This window comes from Podarcis vaucheri (genome assembly GCF_965113315.1).
Source record: "Podarcis vaucheri genome assembly, chromosome: 5".
NCBI lineage: Eukaryota > Metazoa > Chordata > Lepidosauria > Squamata > Lacertidae > Podarcis > Podarcis vaucheri.
Window position 1 is genome coordinate 79972105 of NC_138763.1, and position 26934 is coordinate 79999038.

General features: G+C 45.9%; 1 protein-coding gene across 1 annotated transcript; it reads right to left on the bottom strand.

The window, feature by feature from the left end:
• Positions 1-244: 244 nt before the first annotated feature.
• Positions 245-25508, bottom strand: MMRN2 (multimerin 2). The gene is made up of 7 exons (XM_082222348.1): positions 25038-25508; positions 11234-11356; positions 9985-10091; positions 7897-7971; positions 7054-7206; positions 3493-5367; positions 245-1304 (listed from the first exon to the last, which is right to left on the bottom strand). The coding sequence occupies exons 1-7, from the start codon at positions 25295-25297 to the stop codon at positions 925-927; spliced, it is 2973 nt and encodes a 990-aa protein (XP_082078474.1). The 5' UTR covers positions 25298-25508; the 3' UTR covers positions 245-924.
• Positions 25509-26934: the final 1426 nt, after the last annotated feature.

Sequence of the window (26934 nt, forward strand, 5' to 3'; positions counted from 1 at the left end):
AGTTTAGTTTTATCAAAGTACATGCAGATAATGTATATTCACATTTATCTTTCTGCAGTTTTATAACTTAGCTGGAATCATGCATATGAGGAGTTTTATTCACAATAATTTGGCCTTGAAATAATCATTTGATGTCCGGTATTTGCACATCTACATGAAACTGGGTTAAATGCTTATCAGTGGAAGTTTTATGATTCCTGCACTTGAACTATTAAAATGTGCAAAGCAAAACTACAGCCAGGTGTACAAAACAAAGAGTATTTATTGAGAATGTACGCAAAGTGATACAGCTCTCGTAAGTATAGACACCATAATTTCATAACACTTTAGGAATAGAAATGCCTCATTTTTGTTCATCTGAAAGTCCCTCCTGTGTGATTTCTGATATCGCTAGCATGCCACTTTTTTTTTATTTAGGAGGGCCTGTCCTGTCCAGGATTTTTTATTATAAAAAAATAAATCTTGAAATTAATGATATTCCACTGGAAACTTATATCTAGTGAAGAATGAGCAATATTTTTATAAATAAGACAAGAGGAAGAATAGAATCAAATGCATGATAAACTATCAAAGGGATGGAGTGCGAAAAACCTGGGGCTTCCTGATATTTCCCATAATCCCTGACTGATCATGGCTAGGCCCAAGAAGAGTTGGGAGTCCAGCAGCAGCTGAAGGCCACAAGTGACCCATCCTTGCTCTAGCGTTTTTCATAAAGCCTTTGCAACATACAAACTCCATTTCTTCTTCATTTGTGACACCACTAAGCAACAACTGAACTATTTCTAGGAAGCAGCACTGAGGCGAATCAAGGGCTGGGACTACATTTAAAAGTGCACACAGCAAAACTCGCCGTCTTTGGGCTAGTACAGGTTAGCCGTGTGTGTATAGCAAAGTATCATTTATGACTTTGGGACCTTTTATTTTTCAAGTTTTGAATATCAGAAATCCAGCCATGCTTAATCCAGCTGGGTTCTGCTTCGCTCCAGTGCCCTGCACCAGTTCAAACCACATGAGCTCACCCTTCTTGAGCTCCACAAGTGCAAAAGTAGCCAGAGAGCCTCCACTTGCCTTTCTCTTTTTGGTGTCGATGAGCGTCATTCTTTGCCGGTTGCTGAAGACCAGTTGCCCCAAGGCAGGTCCTGGTGCAAGCTCCACGCTGATGGCAACAAGGTAAACCCCAGTATGAGGAGACTTGAAGTAGCCGTGTTCAGGGAAATAACCCCCTCCGTAATTAAGATATGTTCCGTTGAGGCTCAGCTCTCCTCTGGCTTCCGAATACCTCACATAAAAGGCCACGTAGGTACCTAGATGGGGGAGAGGGAGAGTTTACATAACAGTGCTTACAGTTATCCAAAGTCCCAGAACATTTCCAGTTTACCAGGCAAGATGCTTTCAAGTGTGTCCCAGGCCAGGCGTTGAAGTGAGCTTCCATCTCAAAAACAAGGTAAGTCTTCCATTTCCCCAAACTCTTCCCCGCTTGGATATTGAGTACAGCTGGATAATTCCTGGATTTGCCACTGCCGCCTCCTCACATTACAAAGCCACCCCTGCCCCACCCACCCCCCCTTTTGCCAGGTACTCGGATGAGGCAAGAGGGGAATGGGGAGGCAAGAGTGGAGGTATTTTTCTTTCCCTCTGACTAGGTTTTTGGGCTTATGGGAGTGGTAGTTGCCCTAAGGGCTTCCGTAACGGGAAATATTCCATGGCACACTGTTGGCAACTATGACAGGATAATGGTTTTTTTTGGGGGGGGGGGACCTCTTAGTGTACATTTGTTATAGCTGCCACTAGGTGAAGAGAAGGGAGGGGATGTTGGGGGGGCAGTGGGGTGGCGAGACCATCTTACCAAATCTGCAGGTTGGCTCTGGAAATTTGTATGGGTTTTCCCAGTTGTCAAAATGTTGAAACACACCTTTCTAGACTACAGCTCAGGGAAAACAAAACAAAAGCACTATTCTGCCAGGAGATGGAGCTACACTGTAATTCAACGAGCAAACTAATTCAAGAAACCACTGTTGAGTTCCGTGCCTCTTTAGCACAAACTCCCTGAGTTATTTTCTTCACCGTTTTACATAATTGGCCGTCTCACGGCACCCATGCCGCCCTTTCAGGAAATACAGTAGTTCCAAACAATTCAAGTGGAAACTAAGGTTCGTTTGGATAGGATAAGACTTTAAAATACCCAGTATTATCTTTGCCCCCATTTGTGAAACTTACAGTATCTTATGTGCCCTTTTGTTCCATGCAAACCCACCCCTGTAAGCAAAAGTGGCACTCCTATAGAAGAGGGAATTTCAACAACTTTTAAATACTTATTTTCTTTCTGTGCAATGGATTGCCTACTTTCCACGCTCCAAGCAAACTCTGGTTTAAATTGAAAACGCTCATTTGATGCTAAGCTTCAGAAACTGCTGGCATCATAATGGCTCTTGTGCCTTTGTTAGGACGTGTTCCGTCAAAATTCAGAGTGTAGTGGACTAAATGTTCTCTTCTGTACTTATTGACAGGACTGGCTTGATGAAGTCCAGAAGCTTCCTGATCAATAGTTCAGAATACGAGTGGAGTTTGCCGAGAGGAAATACGAAATAGATCTAGAAGTTCCTGTGGACATGAAGCTGCCCAAAGTGGCTGGGGCAACTCAGCCAGATGGGTGGGGTATTATCATCATAATCAACAACAATATCATATGCTTTAATGCAATTGAAATTTAAGAAGTTGCCTTATGCTAGGTCAGGTTATTTGTCTGCCAGGGATGGGGGAATCTTTGGCCCATTGTATGTTGCTAGACTCCAACTCTCATCATTCCTGACCATTGGCCACGCTGGCTGGGGCTGATGGGAGCTGGAGTCCAGCAGCACACGGAGGGTCCCAGGGCTCCCTGCCCATGGCCAAGCCCACAACTGCCTAGTCTGACTGACAGCAGCTGTTCATGGATGTGAACTAGTTCTTTTCTAACCAGGCTTTCCCAAGCTGTAGAACACCCTTCCAGCAGAGATTCGGCAGGCATCTCTTGGGAGACTTCCTTTGTGCACCACCCTGACGTTTTGTGAGAGGGCAGTATATAAATACTTTTATAAGTACAGTGGGACCTTGGTTGCTGAACTTAATCCATTCTGGGAGCCTGACTCCCAGAACCATTCAAAAACCAAGATGCGGCTTCCGATTGGCTGCAGGAGCTTCCTGCACTCAATTGGAAGTTTGGCTTCCAAAAAATGTTTGCAAACCAGAACACTTCCTTCTGGGTTTGCGGCGTTTGGGAGTCAATTTGTTGGGGAGCCAAGCCGTTTGACAACCTAGGTACCACTGTCAATGAAATATTTACACTTTTCTTTTGCATCACCCTGGAACATATTGATGGAGGGTAGTTAAGAAATATTTGAAATATAATAAACTTTCCCAAGCTGGCTGGGCCTGATGTCCAAAACATCTAGAGGGCCTCAGGTGGGTAAAGCATGATGAGGTTATTATAGGGAGTTGATGGAAGAAACATACCTGTCTCCAGGATCTCTGCATGTATCTTGTTTCTTCCGTTTAAGGTACCTTCCCTACGACTGCTGGCTTCTTTCTTGTCTCTCATTTTTTGCCCCTCTTGAAGCTGCTTCCTCATCCTCCTGCCCACCAGCGACTGAATCTTTGTGACATCCAAGCTTACATTTGCAGCGGCTAATTCCTTGTTGCTTCCAAACAGCTTTTGAAAGATCTGCAGGTGCTCTTCAAGGATTTGCTGGGCTGACGCAAGGTCTTCCCTCAAATTCTCCACTGAGCCACTGAGTGGTTCCACTAGGCTGGCTATGGTGTAATTACAGCAGAAATTGGCACCATCTCTCTGCATCTTATATTTATGCATCTCCCTGCTGAGGTGCCTAATCTCTTTCTTCAAAGTCATGATATCGTGATATGCTGGGTTATCCAGAGGATCCTCCATGGCAGCTTCATGGTTTGGCTCCATGTGTTCCACTCCACTGCGTTGGGTGGTAACCTCCTGCACTGTGTCCTCTGTTTTCCTTTCCAACATAGGATGCTTAAGAGATATATGGACATTGGGGTTGTCTCCATGGTCCATCATCTCCAAAGAGTGAATTGTCTTCATAAGATATTCCAGTGTAAAATTTTGCTCCTTGAGTTCGTCAGAGATTAGCCTGATAGTCTTTTGAAGCTGCTCTATGGATAATTCTATAGGACTTGAGTCCTCTTCCAACAAGATCTCCATGTTTTCTTCTCCAAGCAAGGCCTTTAGTGCTAGCTCATGTCTCATTGCATCAAACAACAAAGAGTTAAAAGAGCTGTTGAGATATTTGATATGCCCGTGCATCTTCTCATCATTTTTTTCTAGGATGCCAATATTGTCAGACAGCTTTTCTGCATGAGAATTGAGGAGGGACATGCCACCTTCCAGCTTTTGACTCTGCTTCTGTTGGCTTTCTAGAACCTGATGTATAATAGGGAAAGCTGCATTAAGATCCTTTAAGCGTGCCTCAAGTTGCTTTATTTCTTCTCTGTTGACCTGAGTGATGTTCACTAGATCTTCTGTAACAACATGTGAAGATGGTGTTTCGCAATGACATGCTTTCAGAGACCTCTCTAGATCCCAGTGGCTGTCTTCAATATTGGACAGAGTGTTGTTGAGAGCAAGAATCTTCCTTTCCAGATCATCCCTGTATTCTTCTATTATAAGACTCTTCTCTATTAAATCAACTCTGAACTCCTCCAGGTCGTGCTTCAAGGTGGCTTTCAAGTTCGCAATGGAATCGGTTAGTTCTGTGTAGTCCTCATCAGACTCATCAAAAATTTTGGTCAGCTGCTGTGCATGTGCTGCCAGGGTCTCATTGAGGATCTGAATGTCCCTCTCAATAAATGCTTCGTTTTGGCTGCCAAATTGTATTGGGTATACTGCTAAATTTCTATTCAGAGTCTTGAGCTCATCTTCAAGCTTGTTCTGCTGCTGTCTCATGTCTGTCAGGCTGCTGTTTAAGGCTGACAAATAGAAGTGTTGTGTCTTTTGGTGTCTCTTGAGCTTCAGATCAGTGTCTGCTTTGATCATGGTGAGATTGTAGTGTAAGGCTGCCTGCTGTGAGTGCAAATTACTCTCTATTTCTCTCTTCACATGGTCCACTCTCAAAATGTTGGTTTGAACCTTGGATTCAAACTTCGTTCCCAACTCCTGAAAATCTTTCTTGGGCACGGTGCTTTCTTGGAACCTCTCTATACTTTTCCGATTGGCCTCGACATTCTTTGAGAGATTTTTCACGGCAGCAGAAAGATCCTGTAGACTTTTATTGAAGCTTGCCCAGACTGGGTCGAAATGCCCCTTCAAGAAACTCTGCACATGGGGAAAGAGTGTTTGCTGGAGGAATTGCTCCTGTACTTCTGAAATACAAATAAAAACAATATAAGGTAACATGGGCAGTTATTCCTTTAGAATTGTGTGGCTGCCTTTGACGTCAATTCGGAAACTGCAGCTGGTGCAGAATTCAATGGCCGCACTGCTGGCTGGAGCAAGACAGTGCAAGAAGATAACACTTTATTGTGGCACAACTGCATTGGGTACCAATTAGCCCAAGCCAACTCAAAAGTGCTGGTTTGGACCTATAAAACCGTATGCCACTCAGGAACCCCCATAGCTCAAGGGCCACCTCTCCCTACATGAACCACACCAGATTGGTGTGACTCATAAATACAGTTAATAATCATTAGATGCCGATGATGGAATCATAGCTCACCCAACCCTGAACACTCAGGCCAGCTCAAGCACTCCCCCAGCAAATATACTTAGGGCAGGACAAGCAGCACATGAATTATTATGTAATACAACTACAGTATTTTTCCCTCTATAGGACGCATCCGACCATAGGGCACACCTTGTTTTAGAGGGGGAGAACAAGAGAAAAAAATTCTCCCCCTCTCTGCACAGTGCCCCTTCAGCGAAGCGGCAGGAGAAACGGAGCCCCTTCCATTGCTCCTCTCGCTTAGTTGAAGGGGCACTGCGCCTTTGCTGAAGGGGCACCTACCCTTCAGCAAAAGGAACCCGGAGCCTCTGGAGCGCAGCGGGTACTCCCGCTGCACTCTGGAGGCTTCAGGTGGCTATCCTTGAAGCCTGGAGAGTGAGAGAGGTTGGTGCGCACCGACCCCTCTCGCTCTCCAGGCTTCAGCGAAAGCAACCCGAAGCCTCCAGAGCACGGCGGGAGTGCTCCCACTGCACTTCGGAGGCTTCGCGTTGCTATCACTGAAGCCAAGGAGCCTGCATTCGCTCCATAAGACACACACACATTTCCCCTTAATTTTTGGAGGGGAAAATGTGCGTCTTATAGAGCGAAAAATACGGTAATTGCCACCCTTCCTTCAGTGAGCTCAGAGTGACTTAAGTGCTCAACACATCCACACACCCATTTTATCATCACAGTGACCCATGAAAAACGGGCTAATCCAAACTCAGACAGTGAGCTTGATGACTGAGCTGGGGAAGGAGACTTTGAAGCAGATTTTTACGGCCAGTAATTTTGTGTCATGGTTCCCTCTGAGCATCCTTGATTTAGACCAGGAGTGGAAGGCACTTGAGGACAAGGATTCAGAAGGGGAGGAAGAGACTACGTGGCAAGGTGCAAAACTTGCTGGAACGACTTCACAGCTCCCGTGCAGTCTTTGAACCCTTGCTGCTATTCTCAGACTCCTGAACCTTGGCACTTGCTCTCAGACCGGATTTATTGTTGCAGCTCCTTTGCCTTGCAAGAACATCTTGACTATATCCTGCTCTTTTTCCAGCTGCTGAGTTTGTACATTTAGGCTGCTCTACTTAAAGTATCCTTCTTTACGTACAAGTAAACACACCCGTTATCTGGAGCCAGGACTATGAGTGCAAGGGGTATGTCAAAACTTGCAAATACAAATGCCTCCTCTTAAACTTCTCCAAGCTAAACGCACAACCATTCTGCATAGGGCTTGGCTTCCAGATCCCCAATGTGCCCTCATTTAGTCACCCTCCAGTTTGTCAAGAGTCCTGCCCGTCAATGACTTGTGCACGCAACTCTGCCCACCCTTTTGTGGCTGTGCTCTCACCTGATTGGTTGTGGCTCGCTGCTTGCCTTGTGCTGCTGCCGTTATAATGAAGCACCTTCTGTAAGACTCCCAAGTTGCTTGTGGCCTGGTGAATATCGTTCTGCAGATCTTCCAGCAGGGCTTCGTGACTTTCTTGGGCTTCTGCGATATCTCCTGATCCCGACAACAAAGGGCAGGAACAAATGAAACCATTTACGACATACCTCAGCCTGAAACGTAGCATTACTTGGAGGAAAGCATTAGGAAACACTGCAGAACACCCTTGCACACGGCTAACAGCTGCCTGCTCCACTCTGCCCCCCACTCCACCCCCAGCCCTATAGACCCAGGAGAAATGTCAGGGAGAACCATTACAATACCCATTGTTCAAGTACAGTGGTACCTCTGGTTGCGAACGGGATCCGTTCCGGAGCCGAGTTCACAACCTGAGCAGAATGCAACCCGCTTCTGCGCGGTGTGCGATTTGCCGCTTCTGCGCATGCATGTGATGTCATTTTGAGCGACTGCACATGCGCGAGCGGCGAAACCCGGAAGTAACCCGTTCTGTTACTTCCGGGTCACCGCGGTACGTATCCTGAAAGAACGTAACCTGAACCTAACGTTAACAAGATGTATGACTGCAACTTAAGGGAGATTTGGGCCATTAGTTTCTCATCCATTTGCAAAGCTCTGTTAGGCTGCAACCCTATGCTTAATATTCAGGCAGCTATGCTTTGCTTGAATAGACCAACACCATACATTGCAAAAATATTCTATCCTATGAAGAAATGTCATGCAGACGGATAAATGGTTTAAGGGATGCATTATTCTAATGGTGAAACAATATATTGAATTAAAACGTACTCTGGCTGGAGAATTCTTCTTGTTCTTCCTCCCAGCTTTCCGGCTGATTGGTGGACACCGGAAGAAAATTAGGATCTGCAAATTAAATTTGCCAAGTCAGTGATTCTCTTTTTGCAGTTCAGCACTGTGAGGAAGATATTCTTTTCATTTAGGTAGAGTCTGGATCCATAAAGCATTACTCTCTTGCTTCCAGACATGCTGGTGAATTAGAATTATAGCACCTAATATATAAATAAACATAATTTCCATCAGCATAGTACTTTACGAGTATTCAGAGCACTTGACAATCATTCTGATAATCCTTACGACAGCCCTGTGAGGTAGGCCAATATTATCCCCATATTTCAGCAGTTGGGGCAGAATGAGACCAAAGCACATAGGCTAAGGTCAATGCAATAAAATAAAAATAGGAACTTTGCCAACTTCTCCAACCTCTTCCAATCTCATCCCCCTACTCTACCAGAAGACGACAAAAATGGAAAAAGATGTGTATCCAGGAAAAGTGTGTATGAAAATGCACATATTTTATGGGGAAATCACATAAAAATACACATTATATTAGGGGTAACTGCTTGAAAACATGTATATTAGTCAACACTGCATAAAATGTGTTTATTAGGAGAAATTTGCACAGGGACGCGGACTTATAAAAAATATTGGGGGGGCCTGGAAAAGCTCATGAATAATAAATAAGCTCATGAATATGCAAATAAAGTGGCGCCGCCTCCTCGTGAGCGAATAGGGGAGAGCGTGCTGCGCCTATTAATCAGCTCCGGAGCGGAAATTGGGTGGAGCTTTTGCTCGGGAGGGAGGGCAGGAGGCATGCAGGCAGCCCGACCCTGTGCATTTTGGGCTGGGGGAGGGGCGGCGATGGTGCTCTGCTGGAGGGGCGCCGGAGATTATTGGGGGGGCAGAGCCCCCCCAAACGAATTTTTGAGGGGGCTCAGGCCCCCTCAAGCCCCATGGAGTCGGCGCCTATGAATTTGCACTAAATGCTGACAATTTTTATGATTTTTCTCAACACCACCACCACCAACAAAACTGAATTTGAGAAATGGGAAATGGGAAAAACCAAAATGGGTAATTCTAGCCTGGTCAAAAGGAGTCTGAGATGAGATATGATAGCCATCTTCAAATATCTAAAGGGCTGCCACATGGAACATGGAGCAAGCTTGCTTTCTCCTGCCCTGGAGGGTAGGACTCAAACCAATGGCTTTGAGTTACAAGAAAGGAGATTGTGACTAAACATTAGGAAGAACTTTCTGGTGGTAAGAGCTGTTTGACAGTGGAACAGACTCCTTTGGGAAGTAGTAGACTCTCCTTCTTTGGAGGTCTTTAAGCAGAGGCTGGGTGGCCACCTGTCATGGATGATCTAGTTGAGATTCCTGCATTGCAGGGGGCTGGACTAGATAACCCTTGGGGTACCTTCCAATTTTTTGATTCTATGCCCATCCCTTTGCTTCTCCCATCTGAACAAGACTCATTGCTGTTACCTTTGCAGTGTAGCAAGGAGCAGACTGCACTGCAGTGACACATTGCAAAGGGGGTGACCCAAGGGGCCTTGGGATAAAAAAGGTAAAAACCATCCAGGGATCCTTTACCTAAATCCAGTCAAAGGTGACTATGGGGTTGTGGCACTCATTTCGCTTTCAGCCCGAGGGAGCAGCGTTTGTCCACAGACAACTTTCCGGGTCATGTGGCCAGCATGACTAAACCGCTTCTGGCGCAACGGAACACCGTGATGGAAGCCAGAGCACATGGAAAGGCCATTTACCTTCCCGCCACAGTGGTACCTAATTGTCTACATGGACTAGTGTGCTTTTGAATTGCTAGGTTGGCAGGAGATGGGCAGAGCAATGGGAGCTCACCCTGTTGCAGGGATTTGAACCACCGACCTTCTGATTGGCAAGCCCAAGAGGCTCAGCAGTTTAGACCACAGTGCCACCCGCATCCCAGGTCGACTGAACAAGCCTATCACATGCCCAGCACAAACTAGATGCATCCTATAAAGTGCCCCGGTATATTTTATGGGATATCCCTACAGCTGTGTCCAGCCTAAACATTTATTCACCTTAGGGCTTTGCTTACCGTGATGTTCACAGTTCTTGCCAAAGTAGCCCGGGCAGCACTTCCAATGCAAAATGTTCTTGACTTTTTGTTTAACCTGGTAAAGTGGCTTCAAAGCCGCTCTGTACCTAGAGGTAGGAAAGCAAACACTTGAGAGATAGCAGGCAAACAAAATTTCAGATGATGAAATTGGGTATACTGATACCCTGGCTTTATGATAGAGAAATATGCCAACTGTCACAGAGCGTACCAGTTGGTAAATCACCCGCAATTCAGAATTTAACGCTTTATTAGCAAAAACACAATCACTACTGACTTAACTGAGCGTCAGGCCTAATGAGCACTGCAATTCAGTCCCTGTCAGTCTTCTTCCATGTAAACAGTTGCTGAGACTGAAACGCGCTGCCTCCCCATAGCCATCTACGTCCCCTCCTCTCCAGGGCTTTCCCAAAGCAATTGGAGACTGTGCCTGCATGCAGTCTGTTGCTGCTCTGCCCATTTCAGCCCTCTTCTGGTTCTGGGAGGAAGGGAGCTTGTCACAGCAGGAGGGGGAGACACCCATGACTCATCACTGCCTCTTGGCCTCCCCTCCTCCACCTCACCTGCGTCAGCTTCTACCTGCGATTCTCAACTTCTCTCTGCTACAGTCTCTTCCCAGCTCACTAAGCCCTGTTGCTCCTCCAGCTTCCAACGCCTCTTTCCAGTCTTCTCTTCTCCCTCTGACCCCTCCTCATTGTCCCTCAACTCATCCTCAGGCTCTGATCCTTCCTTTGGTAGTTCCCCAGCTGGTTCCTCCCGCCATTCCTCTGCATCCAACCAGTCCATGACACCAACCTAGCCTATGGTGGTGGTGGTGGTGGTGGGGAACTTCCATGAGAAACCTGGTAGAAAATGCCTCATCCTCGTGGGAGCTGGCATGCAGCAAAGCATAGCATTCAGGAATGCATGCAAGAGGAGAGGTCCCACTTCTGATCTCTTTCCATCCTTCTTTCTGGATAACTTGAACGATCTCTTTATGACTCATAGTGTTGGGATATTTTTCTAGGAGCAACCTAGCAGCCTCTGCACATATCGGGGAAGTGCAAGTGGCTTCGGCTAAGAATCACATCCAACTTGCAACCTGCTCTTTCTCTGCCCTCTAGGAATCTCTGGAAACAAATAACCTGGGCACTATAGCAATGTGAGGGGAACAGGGGTTCCAGGATATTCATAGTGCAGGCAAGGCCTTAAAGTTCTCACAAAACCCCATTAAAGAGGCTGTCACCCTTACATGATCTTCTGGCAATCTGGAGTCCCATTTGGACATGGTTGCTGAGACTTAATTACGTATTTCTCTGTCTTGCAAACAGCAATATACGTGACCAGGCGGGACTGCGGAAACGAGCACCAGTTCCTAGGGGAGAAGAGGGAAATGCAGGCAGGAATTGTGAGAACAGCTACCATTGGTCTCTATATCAGCCAAACATAACAGTTTTTATTGAAGATTGTATTGTGCAACAAACAAAGGAAGTCATACCTCATGTTACGTTTGCTTCAGGTTGTGCGTTTTCAGGTTGCATCCCACAGTGACCCGGAAGTACTGGAAAGGGTTACTTCCGGGTTTCGCTGCTCGCGCATGTGCAGACACTCAAAATGACGTCATGCACATGTGCAGAAGTGCCGAATTGTGACCTGCAGACATGGGTTGCATTCTTTTCAGGTTGTGAACAGGCCTCCGGAACAGATCCCATCCGCAACCAGAGGTACCAGTGTACATATAGCATCTTCACTTTCGATTCATAGAGTCTCGTTCACAATTTGTTTACATTTGGTATGAGGCACTGTTGTCATAGGCATTATATAATTGGGGGGGGGAGAGAGAGAAGGAGGAGGGGGGAGAGTGATGGGGGATATTGATCTTTCATTCTATTGCGTAGTGCTTGTGCAGGGTTTGTGTGTCAGTATCACAGGGTTGGTCCTATATATATAGGCATTGCGAGAGATTGGAGGGTCCGTTCGGCATGGTTGGATGCCTCTGGTTGGTTGGGGTGTGGTTTGCTTGAATATGGAGCGAGGGGAGATTGTTGAGTCAGATTAACCATACTGAGTCATATGCTGGGGTGGGGGAGTAGGTCATTGTGTTGTTGTGCTATATTCTTAATAAAGGCAAGCCACACCGGGCTGAAGGCATCCTCCTTTGCTTGTCCCTTTGCTAGTTTAAATGTGTTGGTTATATTTTCTAATAGGTCAGTTTCTCCTACATTTTGGTACCAGTGGTCCACATTCCCTCCTCTATGTGCCTTTCATGAGTGCACAGCAGGCAGAATTTCACAGGGGGAGCTTTTCCAATCAGTGCATCATGCTGCTAATGAAATGCTTCCTCTGTTGGTTTCTGTCTCCCGTGTGTTGTGGCAAAAAATCCTCTCTTCAAAGGCACTGTTAAAGTCACAAAACTCCTGGTTTGCTTCTGGTTACCCTGCGCCAGGGTGGTGTAGTGGTTAAGAGCGGTAGACTCGTAATCTGGTGAACCGGGTTCGCGTCTCCGCTCCTCCACCTGCAGCTGCTGGGTGACCTTGGGCTAGTCACACTTCTTGAAGTTTCTCAGCCTCACTCACCTGCAGGATATCAAATCCAAACTCCTCCTCTCCTCTTCTGTTCACAGGTCAGCCTTTCAAAACCTGGTGCCCTTCAGAAGTTCTGGACTCCAACTCCCATCAGCCCCAGCCAGCATGGTTTAATGGTCAGGAATGATGGGAGTTGTAGTTCAACAACATCTGGAGTTGGTGAAGACTGTGCTGTGACCTGGTCCCAAAGCTCACCTTCTTGAAACTAACAGTTGGCAGACAGTTGGCCTTTTTGCAAACATGGAAAAGGCTGCCCTTTGCCTGTGCAATGTTGCAAAATGCTGTTTGGTGAGGGGCCTCCCATCTTGTTGCACATAGAACTGTGCTGGCACGCAGGTTGCGAATGAGCTCTCTTGAGAAACAACATTGTGCTGATATAAACATCCCTCTCTCTCCCAAGAAGTAGGCAGGCCAGCAGACAACAACACAAAATGTAACATTTCCACACAATGCCACCAGCGCCATGCAGGCAATTCAGAAAGGTCAGGAGATCTTTCCACTCGGCTGCTGTAGTCAGATTTGCATTGAAACTGGGCGGCTTTCTGTCGGCGTGGAGAGAGCTCGCACATACGAAAGAATGGCTGGACTTAGCTGCAGTTTTATATCTTCCAGTGGGAGCTGATCTCTGATAATCGCCATACATGGGAAAGTTTTTGCTTTAAGGCAGAGTGGCAGAAACAATGGGAAAGTGCGTAAAGCAGGAGAAAGGAGGCTGAGGTCACTTCTTGCAGGAGCGGGAACTTAGCAACCAGTACACTGAGGCAGGAAACCAAGGAAAGCAAGCCCTGAAAACAAGGGTCGCAATCCAGCCAAAAGTTAAGCACATTTAAAAGTACTTTCCTCCCAAAAAACCCAGAGTCCTTTCTTTTGGGGATAATTCAGACTGAAATTCCCAGGTGTCAGAAAAGGTTATTTATGGATGTTACAACTGCGGCCCATGTTTTGTTAGCCCCAAAATGGAAAATGAGCGAGGTCCCAAGCAAAGAAGAATGGCAACTTAGGTTGACAGAATATGCACAACTTGCAGACTTAACACATAGAATAAGAGAACAAGAAGAACATACGTTTAGAGAAAATTGGAAAACGTTTATTGAATATTTAGGAAATAATTGTGCACAGCTGAAAACGCTGGCAGCATTAAGATAAGTTCAACAGTGTAAATAAGTTTTGATGGATGCAATAATGGAATACCGAATGGTATAGTTTTTGTAAAATATGCAGGGATTTATGAGATGTAAAATGAACCACTGAAAGAGAAGAAGGGAAGTCACTGGTATCTTAAGGATGTAAAATGAGTATTTGTAAACTGTAAAACAGAAAATTTAATAAATTTAATAAATTACAGAGAGAGAGAGAGAGAGAGAGAGAGAGAGAGAGAGAGAGAATGAGGCCGGTGGTGACACAGGAAAGGGTCTTCTTTGTGGTGGCACTTTGGTTGTGGAATGTGCTCCCCAGAAAGGTTTGCCTGGCACCTGCATTATTTTATCCATTGTTTTATTATTACCAGTAGTTATTAAATGTGTGCAGCGCTGTTCATCAGTAGATCTCAGGGCAGTTCACATTATAAAAACACAAGGTAAAAACGCAAAACACATAATGAAAGCAAGAATAACAGCAAAGCAAAACAATGCCCCACCCCCCAAACATAAAAGGACATAGGATGTTTGTCAGCCCAAAGCCTGGTTGAAGAAGAACGTTTTAGCCTGGCACCTGAAAGTGTATAATGAAGGCGTCAGGCAAACCTCCATTTATTCACAGATTTATATGAATCCTGATTTAGGGCAGTATACAGAAGCAAAAGAAGTACATACTTAAGGAAAATTATACCAAATTGATTTTAAGACCTTATAAAACAACAGTACATCAAGGGAAAACTTATAACATTGATCCAAACCCTCCAGGTTTGAATAAACAAACACAGTTGTATATAACAAAAACTAAGATTATATGTATTGGGAAAATTTTGGGGGGAAACACACAGGGTGAGTAATATGGAAATAAAACAAAATGGGAATATGAGGGAAGTCCAGGGGAAGAGGGGAAAATCCTGGCTCCACTTCCAAAGGCTTGGTGGAAGAGGTACCGTACATATTTTCCTTTTGTCTAAAAGAATGAATTGGGCCACGAGAGTTTCATAGACATGGAGCCACCACGGCAAGGCCCTTTTCCCAGGGACTCACACCTCATATCTCATCCAACACGGGGACCATTATGAGGTCTTCCTTTGCTGATCTAGGGAGATGGGGAGGTAGATAGGGGAGAAGATGCTCTCTCAAGTTCTTGAGTTTGACGTTTTCTATGGCTTTAAATGCATGTGAGATACAGGACTGGCGGTGGACTCCGTTTTGTCCTTTGCCTCAGGCAGCAACATTCGTTTGGCTGGCCCTAGGGGTGATGGTTTCATGGGGTTTCTCTACTACGAAAGTGTAGTTGGATGAGATCACCCATTTTATGACACCGTCTCCTAATGGGAAACGTTCTCATTAGACCAAAGTCCAAAGGCGCCAATTCAGAAGCATTACAGGAAGCCAAGGTCACAAGATGGCAGGCTGAAAATGGATTTTTGATCCTCTGAGATGTGTCCAAGACTTTCCCTGCACTAGATTAATGCAATGATAAAATGTTTTCTCTCTTCTGAAAGCATCTTTTGTTCCTACTTAATTCACATTATGGCCACCGCAACAGAAGAGGTACAGCCAACTCAGAAAGTGGTTTGCATTTTGGTTTCGTCTTTACGCAAAGGGATCGTCCGCTGTAGTAACTGCAGCTTAGATTTCAGATTTCCCTTACATTAGCTACCCTGTGCAGGCAAGTCCAAAGCCATTGTCTAGAATAATTGAACAACTCCATGTTTCCTTCTAAATCACTGTCATCAGAGCTTGTTCTTTCTATGACTTGGCTGAAACCATCCCTTCAGGAATCACACTAATCAATGATGCCCCTTTGCCAAATCAACATAAATCTCAAAGGGCCAAATAATCTTAGCTTTGGAAGGCAGTTGTGAAGACGAAGAAGAGGAAGAGGAAGAGGAAGAGGAAGAGGAAGAGGAAGAGGAGGAAGAAGAAGAAGAAGAAGAAGAAGAAGAAGAAGAAGAAGAAGAAGAAGAAGAAGAAGAAGGTCTTCAGTTGTTTAAATATGTTTTTGTCCATAACACAGGGGCTACTTCTGGAGACAAACTGCTACCAGCATATACCAGTAACACTTTGGCAGATCCTGTAGACAATCTGCTACCAAGCCAAGTACAAGGTTTCAGAACAAACATATAAGGACCAGGTTGCTTGAGAGGCCACCTTATCCCTTACATATGTTCTGCAGGAGAATTTCTCCTCAATGTCCCCCAAATTTCCACAGCAACTCAGAGCTGGGCTTTTAGTGTGGCTGCCCCTGTTTCATGCAATGTTATACCTGCTGATACCCCATGGAATGGCAGCAGTTTGGCTTTTCTTGTCAAGTTCTCCCCTGTCTGTCTCCAGGTGGAGATGATTTCAGCCTACTCCAGGAGGAAGAAACCCCATGGCCTATAAACTGGATCAGGCCCACAGAGCTATTTCAAGTGGCCCACCATTCCCTGAACCCACTGATATTTTTCTAGAAAGAGGTGCCAGAACTCACCATGAACACCGCCCTTGTTCTCTTATAATGGCGAAGCCCACCGAGAGGTGCAGGAACTGAGTTCTGGTGAGTTCCAGCTGAAAAAAGCCTTGCCTGAATTCCCGCCCCCCCCTCACCCAATCACAGCATTAGGCCTTATTCTGACTTGTAGTCATTCCCAGCTGAAGTTCAAGGGACTCAATGCCAGACGGGTTTTCTTCCTCTAAGTGTTGCAATATTTTTTTAAAAATAACAACAGACAGACAGATTACATAGATCACAGTGTCTGTGATCCCCCCCCCCCTACCTGAGACAGGGGTGGGGTTTGTTTGGTTTGGGTTTTTTTTTTTAGCACTTTTGGTGCAAACTTGACACTTTGAAAAAGGGGCCTGATTAGAACTACAAATGTTTTCCGGTACAACCAAGCAAAGCAAACAAGCAATTAAGCCTGAGCATTGTTCTGGCTTCCCTAGAAGGAGAGCAGTGGGGATTTTCGCACTGCTTTTATCTGCTTCCAGCACTTAGGAGAGTTCCTGCAACCCCGATTTATCACCCAAACACGACAGTCGGAAATGAGAAGCTGCTTATATTAAAGATCTGGCCAGCCTATCGAAAGCAGGGGAGCCTGTGTGCAAGTGTGTGATAACACCGCCGCACCTGAAATAAATCTTGCTTCATGGCTTCTGACTTCCCTCCTCAGTAACAAGCCCCAGGCCATGGTCACACCAAGGTCCATTTCCTATGAGGTAACTTTATTGGAGACCTGTAGCCATTCCTAGCCTAGCTCTGCAGTTATGCAATTTTCAATATTCAAATCCAGCCCAAGGATGTGTAGGCCAACAAACACAAAACTGAAAAACCCACTGTCAAAACCCCTATGAAAAGGTAAAGGACCCCTGACAGTTACGGTATGTCCAGTCACAGACAACTCTGGGGTTGTGGCACTCATCTCGCTCTATAGGCCGAGGGAGCTGGCGTTTGTCCGCAGACAGCTTCTGGGTCATGTGGCCAGCATGACTAAGCCACTTCTGGCAAACCAGAGCAGAGCATGGAAACGCCGTTTACCTTCCCACCGGAGTGGTACCTATTTATCTACTTGCACTTTTTGGCATGCTTTCGAACTGCTAAGTTGGCAGGAGCTGGGACCGAGCAACGGGAGGTCACCCCGTTGTGGGATTCGAACCACCGACCTTCCGATCAGCAAGCCCAAGAGGCTCAGTGGTTTAGACCACAGCGCCACCTGTGTCCCTCAAAACCCCCATAGCATTGTAATATTCCACCCCCCCTGCCAAGGAATTTGTCTGAACTGGGGGAGAGAAGAGAGAAAATGAAAACACATTTGTTCATGTTCTCTCTGGCCTATTGCAGCTGCAGTAGGGGACAGGCTACCAACCTGCCAATGCTAGTTTATAAAGTGGCATCATCAGCTATAAAAATTCAGACTCAGCGCCAACTCCCCAGCTGTTTATCTCCCCTCCCCCAAGCAGGTGGGATATGCCAGTACCGCATAATCATCAGGGCTCATCAACCAGTGGCGTAGCGTGGGGGGTGCAGGGGGGGCCGGCCGCACCGGGCACAACATCTGGGGGTTAGGGGGTGCAAATCCATGGATTGGGGGCGCAAATCCACGGGTTAGGGGGTGCAAATTACTTGCCTTGCCCCGGGTGCTGACAACCCACGCTACGCCACTGTCATCAACTTGGGAAGGTAGCCTGTCTAGGAGAAGGAAAACTCTGGTCCTAAACCTCCTCTGGCTTGGAGGACATCTTCAGGAGAAGAAAAGGCTGAGGAGTAAACCCTGCACAAACCCAGAGCGGATTCCCTAAAACGGTTGGATGGTGCCTGGTACATCTCTTTCCAGCAACTCCTGCAGCCAAGCTGGTGCCAAACGTATTGCTCTGCTTTTGGTTGGACCACACCACATAGGCCAAGAGTGAAGTCGTGTCATCTGGGCAGCCCAGGACCTCCATCCATACTGCCCAAATTTTCACCCTGGAGAGGTCACTTCGGTGCTACTTGACTTCACCCCCAGAGCTGTCTCTCCTGAGACAGATGGATGCCAACAAGTAATTGTCAGCTATTCAAAGCCTTTAAGCGCACATATTCACAATTACATCCCATCATTCCCCATTGCTGAAGCACCTGGGTAGACTGTAAACAAAAGCTTAGAGATGGTTTTCTCTTGACACCACACCATTTCTCAGAATGCTACCACCCCCAGCACAGCCCCTTCTAAGGAACAGGCAAAATTTCTTGTAGATTTGATTCTCAGGTTAATACACCAATTTTCACTGCTCAATTCCAGCGTCTGCCTGCTAGTCCATCTATTGATGACAAAAGTCGGGCCAAATAAGGTAACAGAGTGAAAGTATGTCAGGATTGCTCATTCCGGAAACCACAACGTTCCAGTGACAAACTGCATTGTCTTTCAGGAAGTATGCAGCTTCCACAACTGAAAAATGTATCATCTGGATAAGACCCAAGATACAAATAAATGAATGACACCAGAATTCATCAGAATTGCACCATCGTAAGACACAGTTCCAGCGTTTTGCTCTTTTGAGCAAGAGCCAACCTCCAGAGATGGGGAACTGGTGGCCTGTCAGATGCTGCTGAACTGCAGCTCCCATCATTCCTGACCATTGGCCACACTGTGATAGTGCAGGATCTAAGAACACCCCCAGACTCCACACCAGTTCCTTCAGGAAGAGTGTGGCCCCATTCAAGAGCAGCAATTTCATGACCTCCCAGACCTGCAACCCTCTCACCCACGGAAATGCCACCTCACCAGGATCCAGGCTCAGTTTATTACCGTAGTTCCCATCCAGCCCACCACTGCATCTAGACACTCGTCTGGGGCCTGCACAGCCATTTCTGATTTAGAGAAAAGGGGGGGGGGAGAGTTCCAAAATTTCCTGATCTTAGAACTTGTATCCGGTCACATCACCAAACTTCCTTTCCATATCTTCTTTGTAATCGCAAAATACCGGAAAATGTATTGAAATAGCAGATTCTCCTCCTCCAGACATACATTGAACCAACCACCTGTTGTGAGACATGAGCCGACAGTATAACATTGTATATGACCTTGTGTGGGAAAACATCCAAAGGCCGGGATAGATTTATATATAGCCAACGGATGTCTCCATCTGGCAACTGAAATGGTTTCCTCTCACGCCTACACTTGAGGCCTTTTCAGACATGGTGCGTTTCCAACATGGAAAGCCCTTTCAACTTAGAAAATGTGCAAAAGCCACATGGAGACCATCACAACCGCCGGATGTGTACGTGAGGGAACACATGCGTACCTTTTATTTTTATTTATTTAGAGAATTTATATACCGCCTCCCACTTCTGTGACAAATTATCAAAGCAGTTTACATATATAATCAATGAAATTCAATTAGTAGAACTAAATTGGAACAGCGAGGAGGGGCAGGGAAATACAAAATGAATCCCAGAACAGAAAAGATGGTAATCACAGAAGCAAGTTCATTACAGAACACAGGGAATGTTTCCCCCCACAATTCAGTGCTATTTCCAAGAGCAGCGCTTAATTTCTCTCCATATAAAGTGAAGGATGGCCATTCTCTGTCGCCCTCAAAGACACCACTGTCTGGTCGTCCCAGTTTTTAGAGTGGCACAAGAGCCAACTCTTTCCTACTGAACTGGAAACTGTTGCCCTCCAGATATTGCTAGATGATAGTTCCCGCCATGAAGTGGCAGCACAACAGAGAGGAGGAAGAGGATGCCAGCAAGTTGTGTATCCAGGACTGGGCCACACCGGGGCAAGCTGACGATGGGGAAGGAGAGGTTCATGTAGGAAGTACTCACAGGGTGACAGATGATGACGAGGGGATGGGGGTCAGTGCACAGGAACCAGAGCAGCAGGACCCGTCACCAGAGCCAGAGGGGCCTGTCTCCATTAACACGGCAGACTCTGAGGCATTGGGAGCAGCGGCACTCTAGGAGGCTGAGGCAGGCCAGGGCCCACAGCCCAGCTCCCTAGCTGGCCAGGTGGGGCGTATTAGCTCTGGGTTGTGATTCCTCAGCTGGAGTAGGTTTGGAGCAGGTGAGGACCACATGCCTTGTCAAGCCCAGATGCTGCAATCAGCATTCAAAGTATAAAAGGGCAACAGAGCTGAGGTGCTGTGTCTGTTCAACTGCTCCAGGATCTCTGTGGGACTGTGCTTCCTTGGACATGTGGACTGACCCTGGTCTGGGGACTTGACATACTGACTTGCCGTCAGGTCAGGCCAGAGGTTCGGGACAGCTCCCATCATCCTTGACCTTGGTCCATGGTGGCTGGGGCTCATGGGAGTTGGAGTCCAGTGTTTACAGCCAGTTTTCCCAGACCAGACGTTAAGCTATCCAGTCTGTAGTTTTCCAGATCCCCTCTCAAATCCCTTTTCAAAAACTGATGTCCACTTTCTAGTCATCAGATGCAAAAGCCAATTTTAGGGAGAAGTCGTGTGGTTTGCTTGGAAGGTCGAGAATTTCGCTTTTGAGTTTTTTAAGAACTCTTGGGTAGACACCACCTGGACCCAGTGATTTGTTCATTTTTAGTTTGTGAGTAAGGTCTAGAAATTTTGTCTCTTTTCACTGTTTCCAACCAGTTCAACAATACAGTGGTGCCCCGCAAGACATTTGGTAAGTTAAGCTTTTAAAACTTTTTTGGGGGGGTTTGGATTTTGGGTTGGGGTGTTTGGAATTCAAGGACTTGGTGTTGGGAAGGGATTTGCAAGAATCTGGAAGCTTGTGTGTTTTTTCCCCTGCATTTTTATGATTTTCTGTGACCATTGGGCCACTCTGCTGGTTTTTTTAAAAAAATCTGGATTTGAATTTCTGTGTGCTGGGTGGCTGGGGGAACAGTTGGGGAGGGGTTCGCAAGAATCTGGAAGCTTGTGGGTTTTTTTCCTGCATTTGTATGATTTTCTGTGACCATTGGGCCACTGTGCTGTTTTTTTTAAAAAAATTCTGGATTTGAATTTTGAAATGCTCTTTACAGTATGTGTGACTTTAAAGAGCACTTAATAAACTCTTGTTGTACCAAATTTGGCTTTGTTTGGGCTTTTTTTGACCATAGGAACGCATTAATTGATTTTCAATGCATTCCTATGGGAAAGCGTGCTTCGCAAGACGAAAAATTCACTAGACGAAAAAATTCACGGAACGAATTAATTTCGTCTTGCGAGGCACCACTGTACTTACATTTCCCACCAGATAAGATTAAGTCCAGTGTTAGACTCATAGAACTGTAGAGCTGGAAGAGACAATGAGGGTTATCTAGCCCAGGGCTGCCTCCCTTCTGATTGGTTCCATGACCAATTGTTCCAGGGCACAGTATTTAGGAGTGCATATAAATGTTACCAGAGGTAACCAGAACAGGCATGTAGCCAGTTTCTGTGAGGGTTACATTAATCACTCATTACTATGACATTTCCCCCTTTGGCTGCCTTCTCGATTTCAGTCTTCAACCCAAGAATGCCCTGGGCATTTCTGATTAGGGAGTGTGTGTGTGTGTGCACCGGCATGTGCAAGGAAACTTGTCATAAAACAATTAGGAACAGCTCAAACCATGTCACACGTCACCAAGTATTTGGCCTCAACAAACAATTGCACCTTCAGGGTTGAGTCTGCGCTAGTTTCATGCCACTGGGTGCTGGCATCTCTTTAAAGAGTGGCTTCTGTGTTGTAGCTGCGGATGGGTTGAAGGAAGAAGCTGAGTCCTTACAGTTGAGGTTAACTGATTCTGATCTCCCCACAAGGAATCTGCCCTGCAGTCCTCAGGTGTCAGCCACTCCAGGCGCATTAAGAAGGGAGTGTCTCAAATGCTCCATCAGGGTAACTTAGATGTCAACGCAGCTAACTGCCCTGTTCATCATGCCGTGAAGATAAACAAAGATCAGCAGCCAATATGATTCACAACTCATCACATGCATGAACAAGCAAAATGTCATCAAAATAATTCTGGTTTGCAGCACCAACACAACCGCAGCATGTAACATACGTTACATCATCAGAGGAAACGAAAGTCAGGTTGGTGCTGCAGTTCTTGAGGAAGGGGCTTTGGTCAGCAGTAGAGTACATGCTTTGCACACAGACTTCTGCATTTCATCCCTCAGCTTCTCTGGTAAAAATATATCAGGTAGTAGGACCAGAAATATCTACCTGGTGCCTTGGAGGCTTAGATCTACCTCTGCCATTTGGAATAGCTCAGTGGGATGAAACAATAGGTAGCTTTATATGGTTATGGATTTCCAATTGGATTTCTTTTAAGTCCTGAGGCACACCTGGCCAACCAACTTGAAAAAACATTGTGTGTATCATTCGTTGGAGTTTGGTAAATATACTGCAGCTGTGTGCAGAAAATAGTCTGGTAAGACTGCTACCTGAATGAATAAAAGGAAGTTAACTTCTATTAACTCCTGCAAACGTCATCCTGGGCACAAGCTCATGTGTGTCCACTATGGAGTCATGAGGTTAAGGGAACACTAGGACAAGCTAAGAAAGACTGACTAGAGAAGGAGGAGGAAGTATAAGCCTGAAAAGAAGTAATGTACATGCCAACAAGTAGCTACCAAAGAAGGAACCAACAGGAGGAAAAACAGGTTGCCCGTCTATAGACCCAGCCCAGTTCAGGTAAACAACTACAAACTTTGTTTCTTTTACTCCCAACACCCCAGCATTTCATCAATGGGATGAGATGACCCAAAGCAAACCACAATCTCTGCCAAGCCAGAAACCTTGGTTTGTTTCCTTTCAGAATGAGCGGGGAGGAACGAAGTAGGTGCACTTCACTCATGCATGCTAAGTGATAGTTTATGGCTTAATATGATGTGCGGACACAGCTTATGTGTGGATTGTGTGCACGCGCGCTAAATTTCTCCTTCAGAACTTGGCGCGCTTATTCTCTGCACACCAGTGGCTGCATTGTGCCTCTTCGTAGAATCGTAGTTGGAGTGTTGTGAATATCAAGGAGTTACACTCTGTGCTAAGTGGAAATGCTGACTCAGTATCGTGTGATGGGTCAGCCTCACGAGACACGGGGTGTTGCCTAACTGGTTTATAGCCAGCTGGTATGAAAAGGTATGGTTGACTTCTCCCCTGTATGTAATCCCACCTGTGTACCTATACTGATTCCTGGATGTAAGAAGACTGCTTTATGATGATGCAAGACTGCAACTGGAATAAAGCCCTGCTTAAAATGCAGCTTGACTCTCGAGTGCTTCATATGCGGCTGCCATACATCTCAACAGACGGGACCACAAGAGTCATCTCTAGTCCCACCTCCTACATCTTTCACACAACATGGGACTGGAACCCACAACCCTGAGATTAAGAGTCCCATGTTCTATCAACCCTCTCCCATGAGCCCATGTTCTGGGGACCCTTAAACCCTCGGCAAACACAGAAGGGGCACCATGTTGAACATACCTCAGAAGAAAGAGAGCACAATGGAGGACAGCAAACACAATATGGAGACCATGTTTTTTTGGTTTTTTGGAGATCCAGTAAGCTGATGGTAAGAGACACAAACACACACCCCTTTCCACATTTCTCAGCTAAGGTGGGTGCTTACCTATGGTAACTGAGACTTTCAAAGCAAAGGAACCAAACGTTAGCAGCACAGAGTTGTAAATATAAAGAGTTGGTTGTTGTTGCTGCTGCGGCTGCTTCTGCTGCAGGCACAGCTCTGCACTAAGATGTATTGCAATGAAAAATTCATTAAGCTTTCTACATTGGTTTTTATATCTCATCAGCTAACAGTGGCGTAGCGTGGGGGGTGCAGGGGGGGCCGGCCGCACCGGGCGCAACATCTGGGGGTTAGGGTTAGGGGGCGCAAATCCACGGGTTAGGGGGCGCAAATTACTTGCCTTGCCCCGGGTGCTGACAACCCACGCTACGCCACTGTCAGCTAAGGACCTCTTTACATGCCCTGGACATCTCTGAAATGCACTGTGGAGCCCTGAGATTTCACGAGACCTTGCCAGGAGCTGCTGCCGCAGCTGCTGCTCCTTCTGTGGCAGTGGCAGGGCACCTATAGGGATGCAGCCCCACAGGATTTCACTTTATGGGTGGGCCAACCCCGTCTGGAAGTAAATCCCTTTGAACTCCAAGGGGCTTGCTTCTGAGTAGACATGTATAGGATTACACTGCACATCCCATTGATTTTGATGAATAAGTCAACATGAAAGACACCAGTAATTGATTCTAGCTGAACAACGCTCCAAGTTCTACAGCACATTTAACTCTTCTGCCCTGTTTTACACTGACAATGTTTAATAATTTCTTGTTTGCTTTATTCCGAATTTGATTGTTTCTGTTTTCAAATGGTGAGCTACCTCGAGTAAAAGGTGAAATATAAATCACTATAACAAATACATTTCCAGCTTCACTAAATATTACAAATAATAGCCAAGGCTAGCTCTTCATCAGTTGTGTGTGTGTGTTTAAACTATAGGTGAATGGCTGTAAAACTTAATGTGCTTGCACAAGTTAGGTCTAAGCATTGAACAGAAACAAACCATCTCGTTCCCTTGCTACCATTAATACCCATTTGTTTGCTTTCGGTTGCTAATAGGCTTACAAGATGAAAAGAATAATGAAAAATATGGGATGCTTCCGTATCTATGGCTGTGTGGTCCAGTGACGTTCTAGAATAAACTTCACCCCTTCCTAGAATGCATATCTAGAATCTCCAACTATCCTTCTAATTCCAGAATTATTTCCTTATGAATACAATCCTATACACACTTACTCTGGTGAATGTGACTTATTCTGAGTGAAGCTGACATATTCAGGGCAACCTTCTATGTGTCTACTCATGAATGGGGTGCAACATAGATGTCATAGAATGTCTTTTTGGCCGATACTTACTCATGATGAGGTTGATGTTCTCTGGCATCATCATAATCCTTCACATCATCGGTCACGATGGTGGCAGCAGGGTGGACGGCTTCTTCTCTGATGTGCTCCTTCTCCCAATATTCCTCCGGCTGAGAAGATGGCTCATCTTCTGTTAGCATCTTGCGGTCCTGGGGTCTCTGCTTGTGATCTGGATGCCCAGGGTATCTTGAATGCAGGTCTGACTCCGCCAGCACTAGGGTGCCACAGAGGAGGAAGACCTTAGCTATCATCGTGGGCTCCTTCCTTGGTGCTCTTACACTTCCCTGCACTTCAAATCAAATTGCTCCTGCAATCCCCTTTGCACCATTCCTTAAGCTCAAGCTTGGAAAAAGGAATGGCACGTAACAAAGAACGGAAGCAACGCTATCGGCCCTCCCAGCTACAGTGGAAATGTTAAAGGTCATCAGACAATGTGGGTTCCTGTGGGGGGCCCCCGAAGACCTCAGTCGGGGAGGTGGTGTGTGAGTTTGTGTGTAGGAGAGAGGCAGGGGGTGGTCGTGGTTGATTCAAGGGCGGGGGGACGGGGACTTCTGTGTGTTTTCCTTACTAGCTTCTGAAATTATCAACAGACAAGAACTGGATCTTTTATCAGCTGCCTTCTTGCTGGGGAGCAGGAAAAGGATGTTAGCTTTCGTGAGGAGGCAAGGAAAAGAAAATATTTAGTGATGGAGCAGTTTCCCAAGCCGCATGCCACACACTAAGCAGCCCGATGCAGCCACAGAACACGCTGAAAATTGCTGTGACATAAAAGCAGGGCTACATTTACTTTGCACTCAAACATATTAACACCCTGTGCCCAGGATGTCCAAATTCTGCACCAAGAAAACAGGATCCGAGATCCTGCAGCCTGTATACATAATACTGTTTTGCATAATGCTTTCTGTTTTTGCTATTCATGGGAAGGAGCAAGGAGCTATGCAGGGCATTGAAATCCCACAGCAAATAGTCAAAATCATCCAGCTGCTATTGCTTACATATTTTTGGCTATATTTTTGTAGTCATGAGGTCTAGTAACTTGCTTTTTTTTTAAAGAAGCGAAGGCTGACATTTTCAGAAAACTGAATTCTGTGGCCATTTCCATATTCTCTGCTCCTTTGCTGAACTCCAGTGGAGACCCACAGTCTTGTTTAAAGACTAGTACAAGCTGGTTACAGCAAATACCACAATTTATTTCTATATCTCCTTACCTTATACAGTGGTACCTTGGGTTAAGTACTTAATTCGTTCCGGAGGTCCGTTCTTAACCTGAAACTGTTCTTAACCTGAAGCACCACTTTAGCTAATGGGGCCTCCCGCTGCCGCCGCGCCGCCAGAGCACAATTTCTGTTCTCATCCTGAAGCAAAGTTCTTAACCCGAGGTATTATTTCTGGGTTAGTGGAGTCTGTAACCTGAAGTGTATGTAACCCGAGGTACCACTGTATATCCTACATTTCTTTCATCATGCAACCCAAGGCAACCTACATGTAGTTCTCAGGCTGTCTCCCATCCAGGGCAGCTGACCAGACCCATACCTGCTTAGCTTTACCAAGATGGTGGCCTCATTATGGCTTGAATGCTTCAAGATTTTGATGCCAAATACAGACCAATATGGCGCCCTGAGAGAGGACAAAATTTGGAATCTGCCCCCTACTTTGAGCAAGTACCCATATAAATGTAGGATTTATTATATTTACTAATAATTTGTGCCCCTTCAACTAGGGGCCCTGTATGGGAGAACCACCCACACTGCCCTACATCTGGCGCTGATCGCAGGACCATCTTACAACCTTCAGTATTTCAAAGATGAAAACTCTTGCGCATTTAAAACATGCCATTCTCACAGCAAAGATCATTCCCCGAGCTGCCCATCCATACTATCACATTGAC

Excerpts from the sequence above, each read along its gene's own strand:
- MMRN2 (XM_082222348.1), bottom strand. The coding sequence starts at position 25,297 with ATGATAGCTAAGGTCTTCCTCCTCTGTGGCACCCTAGTGCTGGCGGAG. Across the intron at positions 7,972-9,984 it reads CAAGAACTGTGAACATCACG|ATCCTAATTTTCTTCCGGTG; the intron begins GTAAGCAAAGCC and ends TTTAATTTGCAG. Across the intron at positions 7,207-7,896 it reads AGAAGAATTCTCCAGCCAGA|GAGATATCGCAGAAGCCCAA; the intron begins GTACGTTTTAAT and ends TGTCGGGATCAG.